General features: G+C 36.5%; 1 protein-coding gene across 2 annotated transcripts in view; it reads right to left on the reverse strand.

The window, feature by feature from the left end:
* Positions 1–23,175, reverse strand: part of LOC100027388 (myosin-3) — a 36,549-nt gene extending 13,374 nt beyond the window's left edge. The window contains exons 1-23 of one of the 2 annotated variants that reach the window (XM_007482986.3): positions 23,046–23,175; positions 22,199–22,410; positions 21,155–21,298; positions 18,342–18,498; positions 17,522–17,549; positions 16,964–17,072; positions 15,618–15,710; positions 14,870–14,933; positions 14,691–14,789; positions 10,178–10,281; positions 9,958–10,096; positions 7,050–7,168; positions 6,805–6,954; positions 5,704–5,874; positions 5,308–5,614; positions 5,156–5,223; positions 4,199–4,286; positions 3,993–4,110; positions 2,119–2,242; positions 1,889–2,025; positions 1,511–1,766; positions 883–1,125; positions 614–790 (exon numbers count right to left, since the gene is read on the reverse strand). In XM_007482986.3, coding sequence (XP_007483048.1) covers positions 614–790; positions 883–1,125; positions 1,511–1,766; positions 1,889–2,025; positions 2,119–2,242; positions 3,993–4,110; positions 4,199–4,286; positions 5,156–5,223; positions 5,308–5,614; positions 5,704–5,874; positions 6,805–6,954; positions 7,050–7,168; positions 9,958–10,096; positions 10,178–10,281; positions 14,691–14,789; positions 14,870–14,933; positions 15,618–15,710; positions 16,964–17,072; positions 17,522–17,549; positions 18,342–18,498; positions 21,155–21,298; positions 22,199–22,402 — 3,099 coding nt within the window. In that variant the 5' untranslated portion in view covers positions 22,403–22,410; positions 23,046–23,175. Of the gene's footprint in view, positions 1–613; positions 791–882; positions 1,126–1,510; positions 1,767–1,888; positions 2,026–2,118; positions 2,243–3,992; positions 4,111–4,198; positions 4,287–5,155; positions 5,227–5,307; positions 5,615–5,703; positions 5,875–6,804; positions 6,955–7,049; positions 7,169–9,957; positions 10,097–10,177; positions 10,282–14,690; positions 14,790–14,869; positions 14,934–15,617; positions 15,711–16,963; positions 17,073–17,521; positions 17,550–18,341; positions 18,499–21,154; positions 21,299–22,198; positions 22,411–23,045 lie in introns of both variants that reach the window. The other variant, XM_001371616.4, reaches the window with a different exon arrangement.
* Between the last annotated feature and the right edge of the window lie 2,797 nt (positions 23,176–25,972).

Here is a 25,972-nt window from a genome sequence, read left to right on the forward strand (position 1 = left end):
TAATCTAACCAGAGAAGGTGAAAACCAAAGAAGATGAAAACTAAGAATGGGCAGTCCTGGAAAAAAAGGTGTCTACTGTGATTGGTAGATGTGAAAATTTAAAGGAGGTAACATAAGAGAAAAATCTCTTTAAAAGGAGGTGAAGGAACAGTTCAGGGACAATTGAATTCAATTTGAGTTCAATGGAGTGCAGTTCAGAATCAAGTTAGATTCTAATTGGTGTTCAGGAGATTCAGTGGAGGACTGAATTGCTTGGAGACAGTCTTGTGGTGAGTGATAAAGACTGACTAGCTCTCCCTTAGGCTCATGCCTAGGCCATTTTGGCTACTTGGCTCAGCCTGAGCCAGAACAGTTTAAATTCTCTCTCTCTCTCTCTCTCTCTCTCTCTCTCTCTCTCTCTCTCTCTCTCTCTCTCTCTCTCTCTCTCTCTCTCTTTCCCTTAATTCCTTCTCTCTTTATTAATTAAAATCTCCATAAATCCCAGCTGACTTGGGTATTTTTCATATTTGGGAATTTCTCATGGCAACTAATTATTTTAGATTTTAAGTCAAAACACTAAAATTATCCTTACACATTTCAATTATGATCATTTGTTAAGCTGGCCATAACTTACATCATCAACTTGTTGTTCCAGTTTGCTCTTGGTTTTTGTTAATGTGTTGACTTTGTCTTCTTCAGCTTGGAGGTCATCCAAAGTTTGTTGATGGGCCTCTTGGAGAGCCTTTTTCTCCTTTGTTAGCTTTGCAATTGTTTCATCCAGGCCTGCCAATTCCTCAGTTAGGTTTTTAACCTATAAATAGGAAGGCACAGTAAATTATTGAGCAACCACCCTAACTCCCTTAATGACTTACAGTCAGAAAGAAATAGCCACAAGGAACATACCTTGTTCTCTGTAGCATGTTTTTCCTTTTCAACCTTGGCTAGTGTCAGCTCAAGGTCATCAATGTCTTTCTTGAGTTCTGAACATTCATCCTCTAGTTTCCTCTTCTTGGCTGTCAGTTCTGCATTGATCTCTTCTTCATCTTCAGCCCTTTCAGTCACTTCTTTGATTTTGGCTTCAAGTTGAAACTTCGCTTTAATCAGTTGGTCACATCTTTCCTCAGCATCCAACAAATTTTCACTTTCCTTTGGAAGAAAGTTATTTTCTTTAAGGAGAAAAGTTCTGACATGTCTTACAGTCTAATTATTCAGTAAGCACTATGTAATAGTCTCCAACTGGTGAGTCAGCATTTAAATTGAAAAAGTATCATCAATTAATTAGGTGCCTCAATTTAATTTTTAGAAATCATAATTTAAAAATAGAAAGGGACCTTAGAAGTCAACTGGTCCAACATCCTCATTTTACAGAGGATACCAAAGCCTAGAAAGGTTAAGTGACTTGTCCACAGTCATATAACAATAGATAACAGAAGAATTTAAAACCAAATTCTTTCACTTCATGTCTATCAGTTTTCATTGTATCATTCTATCTACTAAAGGAAAATGATAGAAAGGATTACAAAACACATACAGATTGCACTTGGAGCTGAAGGTCATTTTTTTCTTGTAACAAAGTCACCATTTTTTCCTCAAGCTCCTTTCTTTTTGCTTCTGACTTGGCAAGTTCATCTTTAGTTTTCTGGAATTCTTCCTTGATGGTGGCCATCTCCTTTTCTGTTTCAGCACTCTTAAGGAGGGGTTTAATCTTGAAAAACAACTTCATCCAAGGCCAGTGTTTGACATTCATGAATGAGCGAATGTTGTATTGAATACAAAAGATGGACTCCCTGCAAGAAAACCTAGGTTACTCTGAAAAGAATCTTTTCCCTTCAGTGTGTGTGTGTGTGTGTGTGTGTGTGTGTGTGTGTGTGTGTGTGTGTGTGTGTGTGTGTGTGTGTAAGTACTCTACCTTCTCTGCACCATCTTTTGGAATTCCACTCTCATTAGAAACCCTCTGCATACAGCTTGAGTCCGTGTAATCAATTTAGCCAAACGATCATCTCTCATTTCTTCAAGAGTTCCCAGTAAGCCAGCTTTAAAGAACACCTCAAAGAAGAAAAATCAAATCAATGCTTGGTTTTTTGGGGAGTTATAAGTAAAGAAGTAAGTGTCTATCTTAGTAAATATGTTAGAAATTACTTTGGTATGTCCAAATTTGTACTGAGTGTGGTCAATATCAATGGATGCCAACAGTTTTTCACAAGCTTTCTTGCTGTCAATAAACTGCCCCTCTGGGATAGCACTGGCATTCAATACACGGTACCTGCAAATTTAAACATAAGGAAAAATTCTTGGAATGTTGAAGTCGTAGGAATCTTCAAGATGATCTAGTCCAAGCAATAGTGATGGAAAGACCTGAAGCGATTTGCCTGAAGTCATACAACTACTTAATGGCAGAACCACAACCAGGTCTGACTCTCCAGTACAGTGTCATTTCTATAAAAACAGGTAAGAAAGGCAGCTAGGTAGCACAGTGGACAAAGACCTGAAGGCCTGGATATAGGAGGGCCTGTGTTCAAATTTGGCCTCAGACATGCACTAGCTGTATGGCCCTGGGGGAGTCACTTAATCTGGATTACCTACCCCTTTTGCTTTCAGGCAAATACTTAGAGCCAATTCTAAGACAGAAGGCAAGGATTTAGAAACAAACAAACAAAAAAAACAAAAACAGATTATGATACATAGGTTCAATCTCCAGAAAAAAAATGTCCATCTCATTCAAGTGGAAAATTAAAAATGCCAGAAGGCAGTCCATCAGTTTTCATTTGAAAGTTATCTCCTATCAGTACTTCTCCATTTCAGCTAACAAAGAAATCATACTAAATCGCAGGTCTAAGCATCTCATTCTTCTGCTTAATAAATTCCAGTGGCTCCCTATTACTTTAAAAATTCCTCTGACATTTAGAGCCCCAGCCTTGTGATAAATTACTCAATTTTACTTACTCTATAGTCAAGCCAAACTGATATTCTTCATTTTTCTCAAGGATGGCATTTCTTCTGTCTCTGTGCCATACCTTTGCTTGGAGTACACACCCTCCTTATATTCACTTTTTAGAATTTTTGGTTTCCTTCAAAGCTCAGATCAGGTGTCATTTCTTACATAAGACTTTCTAGATCCTCTCAACTACTGATGTTTCCCACCACCAAATTATTGTGTACTTATTTTGTATATGTATATGGATAGATGTGGTCTCCTTTGATAGAAGGACTTGAATTTTAATGTCAGAAACTATTTTATTCTTGTTTTTATAACCTGAGTGTCTAAAAAAGTCTAGCAAATAGTAGTAGTCTCTTAATACTCAATTGTGTAGGGATTAAATTTATGGTTGTTTTAGATATAAGAGAATGTGGTCACTGATTGAAAAATAATTAATACAGCTTGTCAAAATGACTTTTAGCAACTTTATTTACAAAAAAAAAAGGAGGAAAGAGTGAAAGTAGAGAAATGTGAAAGAGGGTAGAATAAGCTATCTTATTATAACCTAACACAGTAAATATTTTCTCTGGTCCCTGGCTCAACCCAAGCAGGCCTAGTTAGCCCTCTACCAGAGGGTCCTCAGCCAGAGGGCCCAGTAGTGAATAAAACAAGGGTTCTACCCACACAGTCTCCTCCAAGAAAGGGAGGCCTCTCCAGAAGCCAGGAAAGAAGTCAGCCTTTCACTCACCCAAGTCAAAGCTCCACATTGCAGTTCCAGTCCAAGATCCTCCAAGAGCTCAAAGACCTCACAAAGACCTCCTGACAGGAAGTTTAGGCCCTTTTAAAATACATTTTTATGTCACTTCCTGTCCCTTCCTCCACTTTATGGGGACCAATTGCAGTCTTTAAATTTGCTTGATGTTTCTGGAGGTATAAACCACTTTAGTAAGTGGTTTGTGAATCTCCCCTACTGAGGTGTCTTCTCTTTTGGTTGATTAAATTTAAAAGTAGGCAAGGGAAGAGTCAATCCCATCTTTAGATGCCAGCATTATCACCTCTCATTAAAAGGATAAGACATGAATTTTTAATCCCATACCTTTGTTTAAAATCTCCATAAAGGATCCTATTTGGGAATCCCTTTCTGCAAATCCTGATACCTTCCAGGACACCATTACAGCGTAGTTGATGTAAGACAAGGCTATGTTCCATGGCCCCTAAATTATAGAAACAAAAACAAGAAATCAGATAAACACCAAATTATCTGACACAGATCATGGCTTGAAGATTAATAGTGTAAATTACCTGGAGTTTTGGTTTCATTGGGAATTATACAACGCACGAAATGAGGGTGAGTTGTTCTTAAATTTGACATCAATTTGTTCAGATTTTCCTAAAAAAATACAAGGTAAGCTTGTCACAAAGCTTTAAAAGTACATACACTTTCCTCTGATTTATCTCTTCTTACTGAGCAGATCTAGATATGTGGAAGAATAGGAAATGTCCTCTAAAGTTATGTATAAATATAAATGAGTAAAAACTTATACTTTTTATTTTCATGATAGATGTACAGAAGCATAGAGAATATTTTGGCAGTGCATATACAATTACAACATCCTTTGAACCCAGTTAATGACTCAAAGTTATCATTTAAATAGTATTTTGAGGTTTGCAAAGTACTTCACAAATATTCTTTCATTTGATTCTCAAAAGAATCGTATGAAGTAGATACTATTATTTATCTTCACTTTACAGATGTGAAAGCTGAGTTTCAGAAAGGCTAAATGACTTTTCATAGGGTCACACAGTAAGTTTCTGATATATACTTTAACCTGGATCATCTTGACCTCAAGTCAATGAGACTAAACACCCTGAAATATTTATTAGTGCTTACTGAGGTCATGAATTGGGTAATGAATCACGATCCTACTGTGTACAGTGTAACTAGCCCCCCACTTAGTTGTATTAATAACAGTAAGAAATAACAATTAGTTTCTGCAACCAGGTGGTACAGTGGATAGAGTACCAAGCCCACATTCAGGGAGACTCATCTATCCAAGTTCAAATCTAGCCTCTGATACTTACTAGCTGTATGACCCTGGGCAAATCACTCAACCTTATTTACTTCAGTTTCCTTATCTGTAAAATGAAACTTGTGCAGAAAATGGCAAACCACTGCAATATCTTTATCAAGAGAACCCCAAATGAGGTCATTAAGAGTCAGACACAACTGAAGTGACAAGGAAAAAAAATATCCCCTACCCTGAAAAGAGCTGAGACAGTTTGGAATGAAGAACCTTTCTTCTTGGCTACCTTCTTCTTTCCACCATCTGCTGAAAGAAATTAACACTATAATTCCCAGGTACATAAAAACAAATTAAGACAAAAGAAAGATAATTCCTCATTTTTATTACCATCTACAGCAGAAAAAGTGGCATAAAGATGAGCCAAAAGCTTGTTAGATGATTTTTGGTATAATCCAACAACAGTCTCATTCAGAGGATCTTTGTTCTTCTCCAGCCAACCAGTGACACTGTAGTCCACAGTACCAGCATAGTGTACAAGGGAGAAGTGGGCCTCAGCCTTCCCTTTGACTGGCTTGGGTTTCTGGAAGTTGCTGGATTTGCCAAGATGCTGGTCATACAACTTGTTCTTGAAAGAAGCATCTGTTGCTTTGGGGAACATACACTCTTCTTCCAGGATGGAGAAAATGCCCATTGGCTGTATTTAAATAAAGTCAAGTTAATAAAAATATATGTAAACCTTGGTGTCATATTGTACAGAAGGACTTCATTACAGCAGATTGATACCTTCTCAATGAGCTCAATGCAGGCAGCCAGGTCCATCCCAAAGTCAATGAACTCCCATTCTATGCCTTCCTTCTTATATTCCTCCTGCTCCAGCACGAACATGTGGTGGTTGAAAAACTGTTGCAGTTTCTCATTGGTGAAATTGATGCACAGCTGCTCCAGGCTGTTATACTAATGCCAAAGTATAATTTTAGTTTGAAACATTCAAATCAAAATTTAAAAGCTCACTAAAGACTTTATTCATTGCCTCAAGCTCTTGACTTTTCTGCAATCTCAGCCTCCATTCTGTTTCCCAAACATCATCAGTATCATACTCAAAGTGGAAGGGGTTGGACCTGATAGTGATCTATCTTAGCAGATTTGAGTAGATCACTTATGCATTTACATTTAATTCCCTTCCAAACATCCCAACAAAGAGGATACTGAGCATCTGATGTTAGACCATCTAATTGTTGATTTCTAAACATTATTATAAATCATTATAATAATTATAATATTAATATTAAAAAACATGACATTAATATACAATATGTACTATAATAATATATGTAATATTATATTATAATCATTATTGACTTCTAAACATTTTTCTAAGCTAATTTGTAGTGTTATTTCTTGATAGATTTGTTTTCTTTTCTAATTTTAACTTATAATTCATTGTTCAAAATTCTAATTAACTATCATTCCATCTTTTAAAAATAACTGCAAATCCACCAATTTTGGTGTTTCTCTTCTACTTAACCCATCTCACTTTAGTTTTGCATAAAGAATTTCATGAATGGTTAAAATTAGTTTTATATGGTGTCAACATGGAAATATAGAAATCCCCAGTTTACTTAGTTTAAAGGTATAAACCCCAGGTTTTGACCTTGTCACAAGAGAGGTTTCCTCCTGAGGGAAGGTCCTACTTCACCAGACAATAGACATTCACTTCATGTGGGGAGGTAAATCCCATTCGAAGTCAAGTAGCTCTTTTGTCTCCAGAAGCTTCTCCCAGTATATCACACCCTCCTTACTGAGGACCTTCAGCTTGTGAGACTGACACACTACCTACTGCGCCAAACATCAAAGCCATAGAAAAATTCACTGCTAGAGACAAACCTCAAATATTTCAAAGCCTGCAATGTCTAAGACACCAATGAAGTGTTGTCTTGGTAGTTTAGTATCTAGTTGCTGGTTGATACGTGTTACCATCCACAAGAACAATTTTTCATACACTGATTTGGAAAGAGCATTCACGGCATGGTGTACCTAGAAAGAAAAAAGAAAAAAAAACAAATAAGAAGATTGGGTTAAGGCCAATTGTTAAGTCCGATTACCTATTTGGCTCTGAAATAGATACTTACTTGATCTACAGTTTGACCTTTGGTAACATATTCATTTCCAACTTTCACCCTGGGGAAGCACAAGGCTTTCAGCAGATCAGATGAGTTCAAGCCCATCAGATATGCTGTTTTATCAGCCACTGCCAGAAAGAAAAAGACAAATTACATGTGAAATCACATGAGAATTAATCAAATGGAAAACATAATTCAAGTACTCTGAGAAGCTAAGTTTTCAAATGTGTAAATTCCCCCTCGGCCCCCAATAGTTCTTAGCTTTTCTATTTGATCTTTCAAAAGAATACTAATTCAATTCAAATCTGGCCTCGGAGAGTTCTGGGCTGTGTGACCCCAGGGCAAGTCATTTAAACCCAATTGCCTAATCTTTATTGCCCTTCTACCTTAGAACCAATGCTTAGGGTGGATTCTGTAAGCCTTAAAATTTCACAGACTTATGAATGTTAAAAATTTTACTCCACATTGAGGAATCCTCCAATTCCCTACTTGAAATAATTCCCTATCAGAGAGTGAGAACTCTACTTGAATGTGAAAACTCCTTGCTATGGGAGTATCCCTACTCCACCCGTACTTAAGACTGCTTTAGGGCAGAAAACTCCTTGCTAAACAATGAAAGTACTTGAAAACCATACTTATAAAGGAAAGGAGTTCTTTGAGCCATGCCTGTTTTTGGAATTGATACAATGGGATGCTAGGTGCCTATAAAGGTGGGGCAACTTGTAAACTACTTAGACCTAAAAGGTGAAAACTTACTCAGAGGTTTTCTCTTAATGAAATTAGTCGACACAGCAGCATTTTTTTTCTGACTTACTAAAGAGATTAATCATCTCATCTGTGAATTCAAAATGGGCTGTCTTTTGGAAAACATCTACAGTGATTGGAAGATGGAAGAACTTAGGGGAGGTGACATAGGAGATTTTGCCCTTAAAAATAAGAGCTCAGAGAAGAGCTGGAGATTTTCTGAAACATTCAGATTGAGGAGGACTCATTCTGAAACATTCAGATTGAGGAAGGACTGATTCTGAAACATTCAGATGGAGGAGGGAGCTGGTGAAAGCAGCTGAGATGATGCTGGCCTGGTGTCACTAGAATCCTTGCTTAGGTAGACCTTGTGGTGAGTGTTAAAAACTGACTGACTGATCTCTTTCTCTTAAGACTCAGGTCTAGGCCATGTTAGCTTAAGGCCCTTCATACTTATTTCCTTTTTTCTCTCTTTCTCTCTTTTCTTTAATTCCACATTTGTATTAATTAAAATCTCTATAAAACTCAGTTGACTTGGGTATTTGAATAATTGGGAATATTTCCCTGGCAACCACCTTATATTTGATTTAAAAACCAAGACACTGTAGTGAAACATATTTTCTGTGGTCAAATTTACTCACCCTCTCTTATATCTATCACAATTTATATCTTCCATTTTAACTCACTACAGTTTATGCTCTTCACTATTTTAAATCTCACAATTCTAAAGCAGAAAGTAAAGATTTTTTAAATACTGATTTCATTAGTGTAGGGAACATCCTTCACCAATACCCCTAGCAACTTTGGTTTTATTCATTGCTATGCTAAAAAAAGAAAGAAAGAAAAGAAAAGAAAAAAAAAGCCAGTGATCAATATTTTGGGGATGAGTCTCTCTGAACATAGAGAGGTTCCTGAACAACCAAATACAGTCTATTACTAAGTATAAGACACAGGAATAACCTTGTAGAAATCAAAGCCAATTTCATGTCAGAGGTCAACGATGGTCAATAGAGCAACAATGATCAGCAATGAAAGAATAAAATACTTGGAATCAAATTTTACCTCTCAAGGAACATGACACATTTTTTGAAAAAGCAAGATACAAGACTAGAGTGTCTCTAAATCTTAATGGTACCTGCCAACATGGAATCTAGAAATCCCAAACTTGTGGCCTAGTGGGATCTGTTGAACCCCAAGTTTCAGGACTAGCTTATAGGTTGGAAACCCCAAAGTTGTACTTGTTCCCTTTTTCCTATGGGAATCTACCCTGAAGGGAATCTCAGACTGGCAGTTTCAGACTGAGTGGGAGACCCTCAGGGGAATGACAATCCTAGTTGAGTGAGACTAAGTAAATGCTAAGGACCCTCTTTGTTTTAGGTAGTCTCCCCTATTGTATCAGAGACCCTTTCCCAAGAAGATCCACACCAGGGCAAGAACCTTCCTTTAGTATCCATTGTAAGCAGCCCCTTTCCTTACACCCTAGCCTCTAGCTATGATTCCTTTCCTAAGCTTGATTGTATCAGTCAATGCAGTTTGAACACTCCCATTTTCTTTGTAGCTATAGTGATGTCAATCATCTTTCCCTACTCCTGTATTCCCCAAATGGTATATAAAGGTTCCCCAAATTCTTTTGTTCTCTGGAGTCCATCTTTTGTGTGGTGGTACTTCCAGGGGTCAGTGACCAGATCCACCAGAGTTCAATCCCTGGACTCTGTGCAGTCATATGTGGCACACAGCTCTGTCGTCGAGGCCTCCTAGCCCCGAACCCCTTTTTGCCCTTGATTAAAGAGTGATTTTGACTATTTAATAGTTCTGTGTTTTTTTCCCAGTTGACATACCCAAATTAAATGGAAGTGCCTCAATAAATATGGATAAGATCCCCCAATCTTTGCAAGTATGGCGAAGGAGAAAGAGTGTTAGTTTTAGAATCAGAGGACCTGGGTTTGAACCCTTGCTATGACACTTAATATTTATCTGTATGAATTTAGGCTAGTCATATGTTCTTTGTACTAAAGTATCCTTATTTGTAAAATGAGAACATTAGAATTCTAGCTCCTAAGTTAGGATGGCAGCTCCCAAAGAAACATTTTCAGGCTATTTTCAAAAAAATTACCTAGAGAATTACCACAGTAGGGTTCTTCCCTGGACTATGGTTGATTGTTATGGCTTTTACCTTCAGTGCCATCTGGCTCTGCTTGTTCTTCTCGTTGTTTCTGCTTGAACTTCATGGTTCCATAATGCATCACAGCCCCTGTTAGCTTGTAGATTCCTGACTTCTCATCTGGACTGAAGCCCAGGATGTCAATGGCACTCTAGCATTTAAAGAACAACAAAGAAGTTGACCTGAGTGGTAGATGATAAATCTTCTGTATCTCTTGTTACATTCTACTTACATCTGTAGCTAATAATTCCTCTGTATCGTCAATGCTTGCCACCAAGATTTCACCCTGGCTAATAAATGGGTAATCATAAGGATTTGTGGTAATAAGCAGCAACTCTGAAATAAGATAAGAATTTTTAAAAATTACCTAGGTGGAAGAAAGAACAGTTCTACTTTAGAATTCATATGTGAATTTTAACCATTATATTTTGCTCTAGAAATGGAAAGTCTCCCCCTGGAAACAAAGTTAAATTTGATGCATAAGATCCTTTAAAGTGGAATATCAAGGTTCACTGGTAGTGTTAGGGTCCGGGTTTTCGCCCACCACCATGGAAGACCAATAGACAATGCAATTAGCAGGAGGGCCGTTTATTGAACTGGTGTACACCAGCAACACAACCAGGGGAGCTCCGCCATAGAGTTCCAACCGTAGTCTGGGGATGCTGGGATATATATCCCCTACATCATGCATGGCCCCTAAGTCCCTATCTTGTACATACCATTGTTGGAATGTTTGCCAGCATTTATGGTCCCTAAGCTCTTATCTGGGACCTACTACTGCTGGGACCTTTGACATATTAACTTCCAAGGTCCAGCAGTTTCCGCTCAGGCCCCTAAGTTATCTGGTACCTACTGCTGGGATCTTTGACATATTAACTTCCAAGACCCAGCAGTTCCTTCTCCTCGGTAGCTTTTGTGGACCTCCAGCAGTTATTACTAGGTAAAAGATTTGAAAGAGAATTCTTGAGGGAGGAGAGGAAAGGGGAGGGGAATAGAGAGAAAGAGAGGGAAAGGGAAGGGAGGGAAGGATCCCAAGAATATCATAGCCAAAGCCCACAACTCCCATGTCAAAGAAAAAATATTTCAAACATACAGAAAGAAATAATTCAAGTACCAAAGGATCATAGTCAGTATAACATAAGACCCAGTAATTTCTCCTAAAACCCAGAGATCATTGGGTACAATATTTCAAAAGGCAAAAGATATAGGTTTATGACCATAAAAACTAACTTTCCTTAAAAGTTTAGTAAAATCCTACAGGGTTTAGTTGATTGGAAGACTTTTCAAGCACTTCTGTTAAAAAATCCAAAGCTTTTTAGGAACTTTGAAATATGCAAGTGAAGAGAAATCTAGAAAGGTAAATTTATTTGAGCAAATTAAAGGCATTATAATGATGATGTAGTGTTAACATTCCAATAACGGAAGATGAATAAGTGTTGTTTCAGAACCTTAATGTCTTCAGAGGATATTTTTAAAACCCTTACTTTCTGTTTTAGTAACAACTCTAGGACAGAAGGGCAAAGGTTAAGCCAATCAGATTAAGTGACTTGCCCAAGGTCACACAGCTAGGAATTATCTGAGGTCAGAGTTAAACCCAGATCCTCCCACCTGGTGCTCTATCCACAGTACCACCTAGCTGTCACCTGCCTTCAAAGTATATCCATGGAGTTAAATAAGGAAAAGAGAACCTTGAAATAGATTAGCTGAATTCTGAGGGTTTGAACAAAGTAAATAGAAGAAAGCATAAAAAGAGGATTCTAGCAGCATAAAAAGGAGGAAGAAAGAGATGGAGATTGTTATTATAATTGAGGTTTGTATGAAAAAGAGTGTTTTCAGGGGGGGAAAGGGTATCAGAGAGGATGGGCATCAAATGAACTCTGCTCCTAACTGAAATTGAACAAAGGTGTATTGAACACAAATAAAAACATGAATAGTTTGGGGTAGAAATACATCAAATTCAATAGAGAAACAATCAGAGATGGAGTAGAGAGAATTAAAGAATGGATAATACTAAGGAGGAATAGGAACAAGCAAAACAAATTTTCCAGTTTTGATGAGGCATTAAAAGGGTAGGGGGAAAAAACGAAAGAACTAGAATCTATGGGGGTACCCATCAATTGGGGAATGGTTCAATTGTTATAGTATAAGAATGGAATAGAATGGCATAAAAAAGGTTTCAAAGAATTCTAGATAGTATGAACTAATACAGAATGAAGAGAAGAACCAGGAGGAAAATTTATATAAGGACAACAACATTATAAAAGAAAATAATTCTGAAAGACTTTAAGAACTCTGATCAGTGCAGTGACTAATATCTACAGTGAAGAAGAAAATGGCAAACCACTCCAATATCTCTGCCAAGAAGACTCCAAATGGGGTCACAAAGAGTCAGACATGACTAAAAATAACAATAACAACAACAAAAATGTCTACAGAGAATTCAGAGCTTATCCTGGAACGTTACTAGATAATTTGACTTAACCTGAAATTTCAACAAAGAGATGATGAACTCAAGATACAGAGTCATACAGTTTTGGACATGGCCATTATATGTTATTTTTTTGTTTGACTATATTTATTTGTTGTAAGGATTTTTCTTTCTTTTGGATTTTAATTTGAATTGAAATGAAGAAGAGAAGAATGTTGAGCAATAAGGATGGTAAAAAAAATGTGTGGGAGCAGAGCCACTAAAACATTCTGAAAACTGCACAGAGAGCAAACCCAGAACATTATATACAGTAATAGCAACATTATATAATGATCAACTGTAAATGATTTAGCAATACTATGATCTAAGACAATTCAGGAGGACTCATAAAGAAAAATGTCATCCATCTCCTGAAAAAGAACTGATGATGTCTAAATGGAGATCAAAGCATACTTAAAAAAAAAAAAACTATTTCTCTTGTGTTTTTTTTTCTTTTTGGTCTGTTTTCTTTCATAATATGGCTAATTTGGAATTATGTTTTGCATGATTACATAGGTATAATCTATATCAAATTTCTTGCCTTCTCAAGGGAGGGGAAGGGAGAGAGGAAGATAATTTTGAACTTGAAATTTTATAAAACAAATGTTACAATTTTATACATGTAACTAGAAAAAAGAAAACTGCATAGAAGTGAACAAAAAAAAAATCCAGAAGGGAATAGACATGCAGGACAGTCTTCACCTGCAGGGAACACTAATGCACTATCAATAAATCTATGAATTGATACAATCATTCTGGAAAGCAAATTCTGAGCTATACCATAAAAATCATTCAACTGTGCATACCCAACGAAATTGTCCTGAGTCCTAAATCCCAAAGAGAGAAGAAAGGGACTCATATGTACAATAAATATTTATATGTACAAGACTATTTAGAGTAGCTCTTTTTGTAATATCAAAAGACTAGAAACTAAGGGGGTGCTTGCTTATTGGGAAATGGCTAAACACATTTTAATTTATGAATGTAATGGAATATTTGAATTGTAAGATTTAACAAAAAGCACAGTTTTAGAGGAAACTGGGAAGACCCATATGAATGATACAGAGGGAAGCAAGCAGAACCAAGAGAAATAACTTGAGAATTATAATCAATATATTGATAAACCGTAATTCCAGAGAATGAAAGATGAAACATGCTACTCATTTCCTGCCAAAAAAGGTAATGGACTCAAAAGAAAAAATGAGAAATGCATTTTTTAGATTTAGCCAGTGAGGTAATTTGCTTTATTATTAGTAAGACTTGTCTTTTTAAGTGAATATCTTCTTTTTTCTTTAATTACTAAAAAATTTAATATAGTGACTTGAAGAAATAGGAGGTAGAAAGAATAAAAGTTGATTGAAAAAACTTTTTGAAATAAGAAAGTACTTTGCGGAATTATGTGTGTGTGTGTGTGTGTGTGTGTGTGTGTGTGTGTGTGTGTGTGTGTGTGTGTAGTACCATGGTTTCAAAATAAAGTCCATTTTTTTTTGGTGTTTTGCTATGTTTAAGTTTATGTTTAAGTTCTCGATTTTAAAAATAAGTAAATAAAGTATACCAGAAGTTGAATTTTTGAGTTGAGTCTTGAGCTATTTGAATGTTTCTACATTGGCCCAGTGAAATGAATTCATTAAAATTTTGAAAACATCATAAGCTTTCTCCATTAAAAACCTATTGGTGAATTTCCACTCCAATGTGCATTACAAAGACTTTTTCCAAATTATTAAATTGTGTGTGAGGACAAAAGGTGGTGCTAAAGGATAGATAAATTATTTCTTCAGGGTAGGAAATGGATGACTTATCTAGAGGAGTTGAGGTTTAAAATATGTTTTTAGCCTTTCTGCTTCATAAGTCTCATAAGTACATTGACTCTATCAGCTTGCTATAGCCCCCATTGCCACAAAGGTTTTTGAAGGAAGGTTTTTGAAAATGTGTTTTCTAACTGGCGTGACTATGTCAAAATGGCCATACTCCCAGAGCAATTTAACAAAAGGTAGTGGCCTCCATTGTGATACAGTGGAAAAAGCAAAGAATGAAAAGTCAAACAACTCCAAGTTTCAATCCTAGTTCTGCCTGGGCAAGTCACTTACCCTCTCTGGGCCTCATTCCTCATCTGTAAAACAAGGAGGTTGGACTAGATGGCTTTTAAGATTCCTTCCTGATCTTAATCTATTGACTTTTAAAGTATATGCAAAGGACTACTTATGGACAAAGCAATTTGATTGACCTCATAAACCAAGTCTGGAGTATGTAGGAGCCAGAAATAAAAGCTTTTTCTTACCAATGAGCTCAGGCTTCTTATTTGAAAGAATTTGGTAGAAGATATGGTAGCTTCTTTCAGCCTTTAACTGGAAGGTAACTCTTGACTTTTCCAGCAAATCTATAACACAAATGCATGTTTATTTGCCAAACTACCTATTGTCAGTGTGAGCTGCAACCTGACCCTAGTTACTTACTTACAGGTCTCAATATCTGCAGAGGCAAGTTTTCCAGTGGTTCCAAAGTGAATTCGAATGAACTTGCCCTATGAGAACAAAGGGAAACCAGAGTTGTCCACAAATATAATTCACAAGTCAGATTGACTAGAATGCTAACATTTCTCATTTGGAAATAGTGTCCATTTAGAAAATGAATAAAAGTTTATCAACCAAAATTTTTTTCTTTTTTTTCTTATTGAAAATATGTGGCCTTCCTCTTTTCACTTCTCGTCTTCTTCCCTCAATTCAATTAAACAAATATTTATTAAGCACCTACTATATGCTTAATCATATACTCTTGAAGGCCCTGGTATTCTAAAAGTCACAAAAAAACAGTACTTCCCCTTGATAAGTTTACACATCACATAAGAAGATAAATATAAAGCCTATAAAAATGTATTCACTCCTGTTTCCTTTCATTCATTCTCCTTTTTTTCTTTTTATATATCTTTACTTTTTCTCAGGTTAATCAGTGATGTGTCAAACAGGACTAGAAAATGACCAAGACTGACCACTTGCTGGAGAGACAAAATAATGGATGAGAAAAATATCTTTGCCTGTGTTACAAATTTTCCCGGTGCTGAGAATAGTCCTGAGAGTTCTAAGCCATCATGATTTATATCTTTGGAATGAAGACAGTGTTAACTTTGTTCCTCTGAAATTCCTCATTTTTTTTTCTCACATCACACCTCTCTTTGCATTTGCTTAATCCTCATAATAATCTGACTTACAAAACGGGATGAGTTGTCATTCCTCACTGTTTTGGCATTACCAAAGGCTTCCAGCAGGGGGTTGGCACTGATAATCTGGTCTTCAAGTGTTCCCTGGCACCAAAATTTAAAAATAAGGGAATAAAATAAAATAAAACAGAAAGGAAAGTTTCTTCATATCTCAAGTTAAAAAACTACACGAACAAAATAAGCATATAATGTTATTTGTGATAACAATTTATTACACTAACCTAGAACATATCCTCAGTTCTTGAGATAAGCAACTTCTCAGTCTTTTTCCCAATTTGAAATTCTAATATTTAGGGGCATATACTTAAGATGATTTTGCCTTTTGTTATATTTAATTATAATTATGAAATTGTTTTCATAATATTTTTGTCAAAAGGTATCACATATACAAAGGTATCTAAAAATTTCTAAATTCTGTCCATCTGAGAGATTTCTACCACGGGAGTTGCTATACAGAGCTATCTTTTTGTATTGGATTTTTTTTCCCCTTTCTTTCATAGAATCATAGCATTAGAGGTCATGTTATTTTATGGATGAAAAGACCAACTCTGGAAGAACATAAGTGAATTATTCAAGATCAAACAGTAATTGACAAAACTAGGACTTGAAACCAGGACCTCTGATTTCAAATACAATATAATTTCTACTGCATTGCTTTGGGGTCTTAAAAATTGAAGGGTTTTGGTTGTAACATCAGACAATTCAAAAAAGTTGACAAAACAGTTCTAAATTTGAAACTAGAAGAGTTCAAATTCTGATTCTACCACATATCAGAAATATGAGAAAGTTCCTTCTCCTCTTGTCTAAATGACTTCTAAGGTCCCCTCCAGCTCTAAATCTTATTTTGATAGATCCCTTGTTGAAACAGGACTTCAGAGGCCATCCAACATAACTTATATTGTTGAAAGGGACTTCAGAGGCCATTCAACATAACTTACTCTTATTTTACAGATAAGAGAACTGAACCCTAAGGAATTTAAATGGCATGCAAGGTATATCTAGGTAAAAATAACCTAGAAGAAAAGCAAAAGAGGTGGCGTTTTAACCAAAATTCTAACTCCAGTGCCAGCGTTCTTTCTAATGTATCAAGCTGCCTCCTATGAGATTCTCATCCTTGCTCTACTAATATAGGTAGTTTTCTTTTCTTTATTACATATAAAATTCTCTCTTTTTCTTTCAAACTGAAACTAAAACACATTTTCAATGAGGAAAAATAAAATATGATTTACTGATTGTAGAGGAAGAAGCAAAGTTGTAACCCTTCTCATAAAAGTAAAACTATCGCATCTTATATTCAGATTTCATTCTTCATTCTTCCATGCAGGAAATCATCCTACCTTCATCTTGCCTTCCTTTTTCTTGGCAAGGTCTCCAGTAGCAGCAATTGTTGCAAAGTACTGGATAACCCGCTTGGTGTTAACAGTCTTTCCTGCACCAGATTCTCCACTACCCAGGACAATAAGATGGGGACAAAAAAAAGAAGATACAATTGATAGATCTGTTTACTAGGATGGCTTTAACAGGAGATATCATGTCCAGTCTGCTTTGTTAGTATACCACAAATTTGACATGGCCATCTCTTTATCATATTCATACGTGATCTGGCCTGAATTACAAAGCTCAAGGTAAATACTAGTATGGAAATATATTTATTTCAGCAAAGTACAGCTTAATATAGGTTTCTTAAGCCTCATTTGTCACTCCACCTATGCCCCATTCTCACTTTCACACATACATAGAGACAGATGTAAAGATCTATATATGAAATTTCTACCCTTTACCACCCACACACTGTTTATTTAAAAATTATCATGCCATAGTATATGACACATTTGTTTTCTACATTAAAAAAAAGACCCATATTCACTTAAAGTAAAAATTATTTCACTACTTACGTGATCAGAATTGACTGGTTTTCCCGATCTGTCAACAGAAAGCATAGTCACCATCACCAGTGCTACCTAGAGTGCTATATAGGTTCTCATCCCTTCTAATTTGCATCTCACCAGCACTGTGACTGTTCTTACTCAATCACCTTTTAACTTTTCATTTCCTTAGTTCTTTTACTCAATCATACTGCCTGGAAGCATTTAGCATTGAAAATTCTAAATAGGCAAATTATCACAAGACTTTAGAGAAATCCATTGATGTTCCAAGAAATCCTGGGCTCTCATGAGTCTATTTTGAAGTTAAGAAAAGGTAAGGGAAATTAGCCTAAAATTCTTGCTTTGGTAGCTTAGGTCTTAGAGATCATCTTTTTTAATACATCAATCAATCAATACACATCTACTATTTGTTTGTACTGCAGATACAAAGACAAAAATGAAATAACTCTGCCCTCAGTAAATTTACATTCTAGTAGGAAAGAGAATATATACATATGTAAGTGTATATAAAATACGTTTTAAAGAAAAAGTAAACCAAAGCCAGGAGGGGTAAGTGATTTGCCAAGGTCACAAAGATAACTAGGGGCAGGGCCAGGATTTGGAACTACATCTCAGACTTCAAATCCAATACTCTGATTACAACTCAGACTTTAGAGTTCATCAAAACCCTTCCATTTTGCATAGACAGAGACCAAAGCCCAAAGATGGGAAGTGACATCCCCTCAGGCTACCTAACTAGTTATTGGAAAAGGCAAGACCAGAACCCAGGTCCCTGACTGCTTTTCTTATGTTTTTTCCACTGCAACAAGCTTCCTTATCTGAAACATACCAGTCAGCATAAACTGATAGGCATTGTCAGAGATGGAGAAGATGTGGGGAGGAGCCTCCTGGCGCTTTTTGCCTCGATAGGCATTCACCACCTCTGGATTATACACTGGTAGCCACTTATAAGGGTTGACAGTGACACAGAAGAGGCCAGAGTAGGTCTGAAAGAAAAAAAAATAACACTATAATCAGGATTTCTGTACACCTTTTCTCTTAAAACCCAATAAAGACTTTACATATGTTTTGAATTTAACTTTAAAATAGCCCTCTAAGAGAAAAAAAGTAGAATGAATTATATCTACAACTTGCAGAATTAAGTGTGTGGCCTTCCCAATATGATATAGACTAACTTTTTATCTTAAGGAGAGAAAGAGAGAGGTAGCTAGGTGGTTCAGTGGACCTGGGCCTGAAGTCAGGAAGCCTTAAGTTCAAATCCTTCCACAGACACTTACTGGCTGTGTGACACTGGGCAAATCAATTAACCTCTGTTTGCTTCAGTAATTGGAGAATAAAATGGAAAATCACTTCATATTTTTGCCAAGAAAACCCTATGGACAGTATGGACAGAGGATCACAGACACAACTGAACAGTGAAAAACAACTTCTTATCTGGCACTCATATCTATTAGATTATGTTTCCTGACATGGAAAGGAATAGAATAAGCATTTTTTAAAATCTTTACTTTCTCACTTAGTATGAGTTCTATGACAGAAAAGCAGCAAGTGCTAGGCAATTGGGATTAAGTGACCTGCCCAGGATCACATAGTTAGGAAGTATCTGAGGTCATATTTGAACCCAGGTCCTCTTGAATCCAAGCTTGGCTCTCTATGCATTGTACTGTCCAATTACCCTTTATATTAAGCATTTATAGAGCACCTACTTCATGCTAGACAATGCCAAGTGCTTCACAAATATTATCTTATTTGATATTCATACTCATTGCTTTATCAGAGGATCATAAGATTAGGAATCAACCAGATAAAGAAACTGAGATTAAGTGACCTGTCCAATGTCCAACAGGTTGTTGGAGTGTTGGAGTGTTGGAGGTAAAATTTGAACCCAAGTACTGTGAGTACAAATGAGTGCTTTTCCTCTGCAACATACTATACCCATGACTTGACCCAGTGATCCCATCAATATATTAAGAGCTAGAAGTCCTTGATTCCTTGCTTGGGTCCCTTAATTCATTAAAACTCTGATTCAAGATAAACTGATTTCTAATCTATAAAATGGCAAGAAAGTCAGCCTTGATGGCAGAATCTATGCCTTTAACCCCACAGTTTCTTTTTATTTTTTGCACTGTAATTTTTAAAAATTTAAATTTTTTTTTTATTACTTTTGAAGTACTCCCAAAACTCTGAAATTATTCCAAAGCTGATGGCATCTCTGCTATTTATTAATGACAGTGTAAATCTAGAACACAAGAGCAGCTAAATGATTGTGTAGGGATTTCCAGTGAAAATGCCAGGAAGGTTTCTGAATTAGTCAATCCAGTGAGAGGCTCCACACATGCACTAGAACCACTTTGTAAGGTCCCTGTCTTTCCCCCAGACATAGCTGGTTGCCCAGTGCACAATTCTGAAAGCCCTAGACTTCAGGAAGTTTTTTCAGAGTGAACTTTCAGATACTTATTTACTATAAGTTGTATTTTAAAAGTATGTGCCCAAACTGAGGAGAGAGTAAAGAATAATTCAAACTATTTATAATTTTGTAATACCAAAAGAAAATATTTGCCTTAGCCCAAAGATTACTCTTATCCTTTATTAGTTATTGTTAAACAGCTTTCTTCCCCCTGGCCTCAAAGAAATGAAGTATTTTCTTAGACATGGCTTTGACTTACAAAGAGAGATGAAGGAGGCAATTGTCCTAGAGATCTGTTTGTTTTATAACTAATCTGCTATCAGAGATCTGTTTTTATAACTAATCAACTAATATAACTATTTGAAATGATAGCTTTACAGCTCAGAGACTAGGGCTTTAAATTTATATAACTGAGCTAATCTTTTTTTCTTAGCATTTTTCATAATATTCTCTAAAACTAAAGTTCCTCCTTATCTATTATGATGGCATGAAATTGAACCTGGAATAGTACAGTACAAGTACTTTATAGCAAGTTGGAGAGGTTTTGATGATAGATTGTTTCTGAAGACCACCCTACCAAAATTTGGACAGGCTCATAACCAGTCAGGTTGGCTATGATACAGAGAAAAGTTGTGATTTTTATTGGTAGAGGGAGTTACCCCAAAAGATGTTTTTTTTAAAAACTACTAAAGTAATTTTTAAGTAACTAATGAATCTATACTGTGAGCAAGTCCCTACTAAGATAGCCTTTGCTGAATTCCATCTAAGAAAGAGCTTAGCAATAGCACTCTAGGATACCCTTACCTTTAGGGATCTCGGTTCTATTTTTCAATCAGCCACAATCATCAGACTCAATAATATGAAGCCAGAATACACAAATCATCACAAAGCCAAATAGAGTATGGGATAACCTCAGGTGATAGGTCTGACTATCTTTACCAAACTTTGTGAGAAGGAATGGCATCTCCTTCCCCCATTCTTCTTTTTTTATCTCTCTTCATTTTCCTTTACCTGATTCTTTCATTTTCTTCTTCAATATTCTTTAATTTCTCTCATGCTAACCTTTCCTTTCTTTTACCTTTTTTTTCTTTCCTCAGTTTCCATTTTAATCTTTCAAATACAATCCACACATGTACACACACCAGTCCCCTGTCCCTAATCAGAGTCCATGGTCTTGCATGGAAATATAAAACACCTAAAGAAACAATCCCAGAATTGACCAAAAGGTTACTGACATAGATCATCCAAGAAGTATAACGATCCTTGAGGTTATAGAGGACAGCTGGCTCATTCAGATGTGTCAGCATTGCCATGTCTTCAATCTTATCAAACTTAGGAGGGTTCATTGAATACACGTCTTCTGGTTTAACAATCAGTGTCTGCAGAAAGGAAGAAAATCAGGATTATTAGTCAACATTTGCAACATGACAAAGGCTGAGTTAAGGAACTCAGATCTCCTTGTAGCCCTTATTCTATCTCATCATGCTGTGAAACTACTGACTTCTGGGACTCCAAAGATTAGGGTCACTGGAAAACAGAACTTGGGTAGAGTGGTTGGATTAGGAAGTCATACTATCATAAATCTTGAGCTAGAAGAGACATCAGTAACCATCTAGTCTAACTACTTTATTTTATAGATGACAAAACTTGCGCCCAGCAAGATTAAGTGGCTTTCCAAAGGTAGTAAACATCTAAGGTTAATGATGAACCTGGTTCTTTTGACTCCAAAGCCAGTACCATTTCTACAGAGCTCCTTTGCTTCCATACCACTTGTCTAGATTACTATCTAGCTCAAAGGATTGATCTGGTCTTTTTTGTCTTCATGGAAAAAACCATCATAACCCTCAATCATGAGGTCTATTTCTATACATGAGACAGAGACCAGAGTATAAAGGGGAAGGTCCCCTTGGAACCTGTGATTCAGGCCAGGATCATCAGCATGATTCCCAGAGTGACCCTCTGCAATTGAAAAGTAGCTGTCCAGTTTACCACCTACACTTCCATTCAGTATCCTTATGTAGCAATTCAATATTACTTTATTACCCTGGGAGACGCTGAGATAACATGTGAAAAAGGGTATAAGTGAATAATAATAACTCACATTTATACAGCACAATAAAATTTACAAGACACTTTCCTTGCAACAGCTTTGTACGGTGAAGTGTGACAGTGCAGCCATTTAACTTATTTCTTGGGCTTCAGTTTTCTCTTTCGTTAGGTGGAAATACTAATACCAAGCTGAGAAGTTTAATATAAGGATTTAATAAGACAGTACTTACCCTGTTATCTTCAGTTTCCACTGTTACCTTCCCATCTTGGGAACTCTTAATTCTCCCTTTGGCATATTCTTCCTTTGCATCAGCCACAAAGCAGTAGGTTTTAGCATCAAATGGCTGATTTTGAGCTTCTATCCGCTCCTTTTCTGACTTACGGAGGAAAGGAGCAGCTATGCCGAACACTTCCATCTCAGCATCACTACTCATGGTGCCAACTAGAAAGCAAGCGCATTAATGTCAATTTGATCATCCATGGATCTGGATCCCACTAGGAAATAGTGATTTTTAGAGCTCTTTCTCTCCAGCAACTACAAAGCAACATTGACAACCTAAAGAATGGCAGGCACTAACTCCTTGACCATGGCAGACTTGGGTGGTCCATTTAAGGTCTCCATTCTCACACCTTCAGGTTCCAAGACTGAGTACCCCAGAACCAAGACAATTCTTATTAACAACAGTCCCTCCAAGTTCAGGTGAGCTATCTAGAACTTGGAGATTATAATTATTGCTTTACACATCTATAAGGGACTAAGGATTCTGAGGCAGATCATCACCTTTAGGCCCCTAATCTTAGAAGAGTTACTAAATCTCATGCTTTCCAGTTACCTCTTAATCAGTTGGATTTGGCAGACATTGCCAACCCCTGGGCTCCCAGAGTTTATCCCAGAAAAATATCTGGTCCTACCAAGCTGAAATACTTCAATATTCAATAATACCAAATGAGACAACTTGTCCACAGCCATACTTGAGCAATTTATTGCAACCAAGACAGGGCTCAGTTACTTGCTGAATCAGCAATAGATTTAATCTAGCTAAAGGGTTTACCATATATTATGGTCAGAACTCTCACCTTACAATTACAGCAACAGGAAGAAGAAAATAACTGGTGGAAATATCTGACCTGCAATGGATAAAGCGAAAGGAAAATTCAGAAAGACCTAAGAAATAGTTACCCTACTTAGTCAATTCTTGGCAGACACCAAAGTTGTCTAGAGAAACTTGTTGATCAAAGTGAATGAGGAATGTTGAAATCACAGGTTGGTGAGAGCTCTAAGTAGGCTCTACCTAGCAGGATTTGAACCACAGTAAAAGTCCTCACCTGCTTCCCTCTACCAACTTTCTATGGTAATAGCTCCCTCCCTCCTTCTACTTGACCTGAAATTCTCATTTCTCTTGATTGAACAACAAAGATGGAATACTGTCACAAGAAAGCCTTTATGAAGAAAAATACAAGAAACATATGTAAGTTTTAATTAGCATCAATTAGTTATATCAAGCAAGTGATCACCTAGAAATCACCATAAGCCTGACTTTGAGCTAAGCTTTTGAGAGGGTGAGCTACAGGTTGGGGAAATTTTTTTAAGTGAATGAAGGCAGAAGGAGAAGATGGCAGCAATAAACTCTGGGTCACCAGGGAGCAGCACTGGGTGGAGAGAATTGCCCTGCACAATTGGCATCATAGCTAACATTTATATTAGGCTTTAAGGTTTGCAAAATACCTTACATATATTATCTCATTTGATCCTCACAACAGCTACGAACAGATAATATTATTCTCATTGTTCAAATGAGGCAACTAAGGACTACAAATTAACTTAACCTACCCAGGATTCTATAGCTAGTAGGCAGGATGGAAGAAGGGTCCAGGATAGTTTTTTGGGTGAGGAATCTCCCTTTGTGGTATTAACTAAGGACTAGTAGGCAGCTTAAATTTTCATACACACATACACACACACACTCTTGAAATTATACCATTACAGGTTCATTCTGCTGGATTAAGGCATTGTCCTTTTATGAAATATAAAGTACCCTTGAGAGGAGTAATTCATAAAAAGGTCATAAGACATTAAAACCCTTGCATAAATTTATCAGGATAGACATGCAAATGAAAGCAGCTCTATAAATGAGATACATGCTAAGTAAGTTTTGTTGGGAGGAAGGTAGAAAAAGAGGCCCAAAGATAGGATATTGTCCTGGGCCAAGGGTTAATTTAAGATGAGTACAAGATTTCTGGATTTGAATAGCAATAGCTTAAAGGAAACAATAAAAAATGCCAACTTCATAATTTTGCATGTTAGATCCTCTGGATAGGTGAATGTAAGGATCAATATGTGGACATTGGTACACATAGGAAATTGGGGTACACATATGGGACCCTGTACTGTTGAGGGCAGGGTTAGGGAGAGAAGTGAAATATAAAAAAAGAGTAGGGATATATTTTTTTACTTTTTATTTTTCTCCCAACTAGCTTTGTTGGTAGGGAGGGCTTTATAAGTTTGAGTGAAAATAGAAAGAATAAAAAATGTTATACTTGGATGATTCTATGAAAATCCAAGATAATAGAAATAAAATGCTAGAAAATCTCTATCCCCACTAGATATGCATCTGCCCAGAAGAGAAAGACACAGTTGAGTTAGTGACATTCCCAGCAACTTAAACAGAAGAGATACATGCAAGCATCCAACTTACCTTAACCCTCCCGAATAACTACCAAGTACCTGTTCATCTCACTGCTTTTATAGGTTCACAAATTCTTTCTTGGTTCAACCCCTTTCCATATTTGGAAGACAGCTGCCCAACAATAGAGGCTGAACACCATCCTCTACTCCCCCCACCCCCCAGATTTTTTTTTTTGGTTGTTGCCAGGAAAAACATATATGGAAAGGAGAGGGATCCATGGCAATTTTTTCCAAATGCAGAAGACTCACATGATAGGTTTAGAATTCCTTTCCCTGAAGCACAGGCAGACTCTTCATTTTACATATGATATGTGAGCCTTTGCTCTCTCTCCCAAGAATCAGAGTGTAAAGCATACCTAGATGTAGGGGGCATGGAAATTCAGGATTAATGATCTCAGTGTCAGTCTAAACTGGGCAAACCATGGCATAAAGCAGAGGGACATTAAAATCAGAGAAACTGCCTCCCATTCCCTCACTCATAAGGATGTAGCCAACAAAAAAGTATTTGGAGTTAGGAAATTTTAAAGTTCAAATCAAAACTTGAATTAACCTATAAATAATGTGAAAGTCATAAGGTCATCTAGTCTTGCATTTCCCTGACTGTGTTCCTTCTTATGGTAGGATATAAATAGTGACTACATGAAAAAAAAATTTTATACCATCAATACTTTTCCCTGTGAAATATTTAATAGGAAATCACATATAATTCAATTATACATAATTTTCAAGTTCTTGTAGGATTCTAGATTCTAGATCAGGATGGGAAATTAGAGATCATCTAGCTGAACAATCTAATTTTACAAATGAAGTAACAGAAGGCCATGGAGGTAAAGTTACTTGCTCAAGAGCTCACAAGGAGTAAAGACAGCAAAGTCAAAATTTAAATGCAGGCAAGCAACATTATAAGCAACAATTTTTGGTTTGAAAATGAGTTTAATTTTCTCTATCTTGTCTCCAGTTCTCATTAACACACATTTATCCCAGAGCTATTGCATGCTCCCAGATCACTCTGTCTGGCTTCTATTATTTCTTACAATATAAATCACTTTGGTATGTTTCCATGGGTCATATTCATTTCAAAAACACTGAGCTAGTCCAACATTTTAATTTTAAAGTTGAGAAAAACAAGCCCCTAATAGAAGAAGAAGTCTTGTTCACACTAGTATTAAGTTTTTATTATTATTAAGTGGCTTGTCCAAAATCACTTGGCAAGTTAGGGAAACAGTTCTAGGAAGAGTATCCTTAGCTTTGCCACCTTTGGCAAGTCATTTATTCTGTCTCTTTTCTCATCTGAAAATAGAAAAATTAATACTTATGC

This window comes from Monodelphis domestica, chromosome 2, assembly GCF_027887165.1.
Source record: "Monodelphis domestica isolate mMonDom1 chromosome 2, mMonDom1.pri, whole genome shotgun sequence".
In the NCBI taxonomy this organism is placed as follows: Eukaryota; Metazoa; Chordata; class Mammalia; order Didelphimorphia; family Didelphidae; genus Monodelphis; species Monodelphis domestica.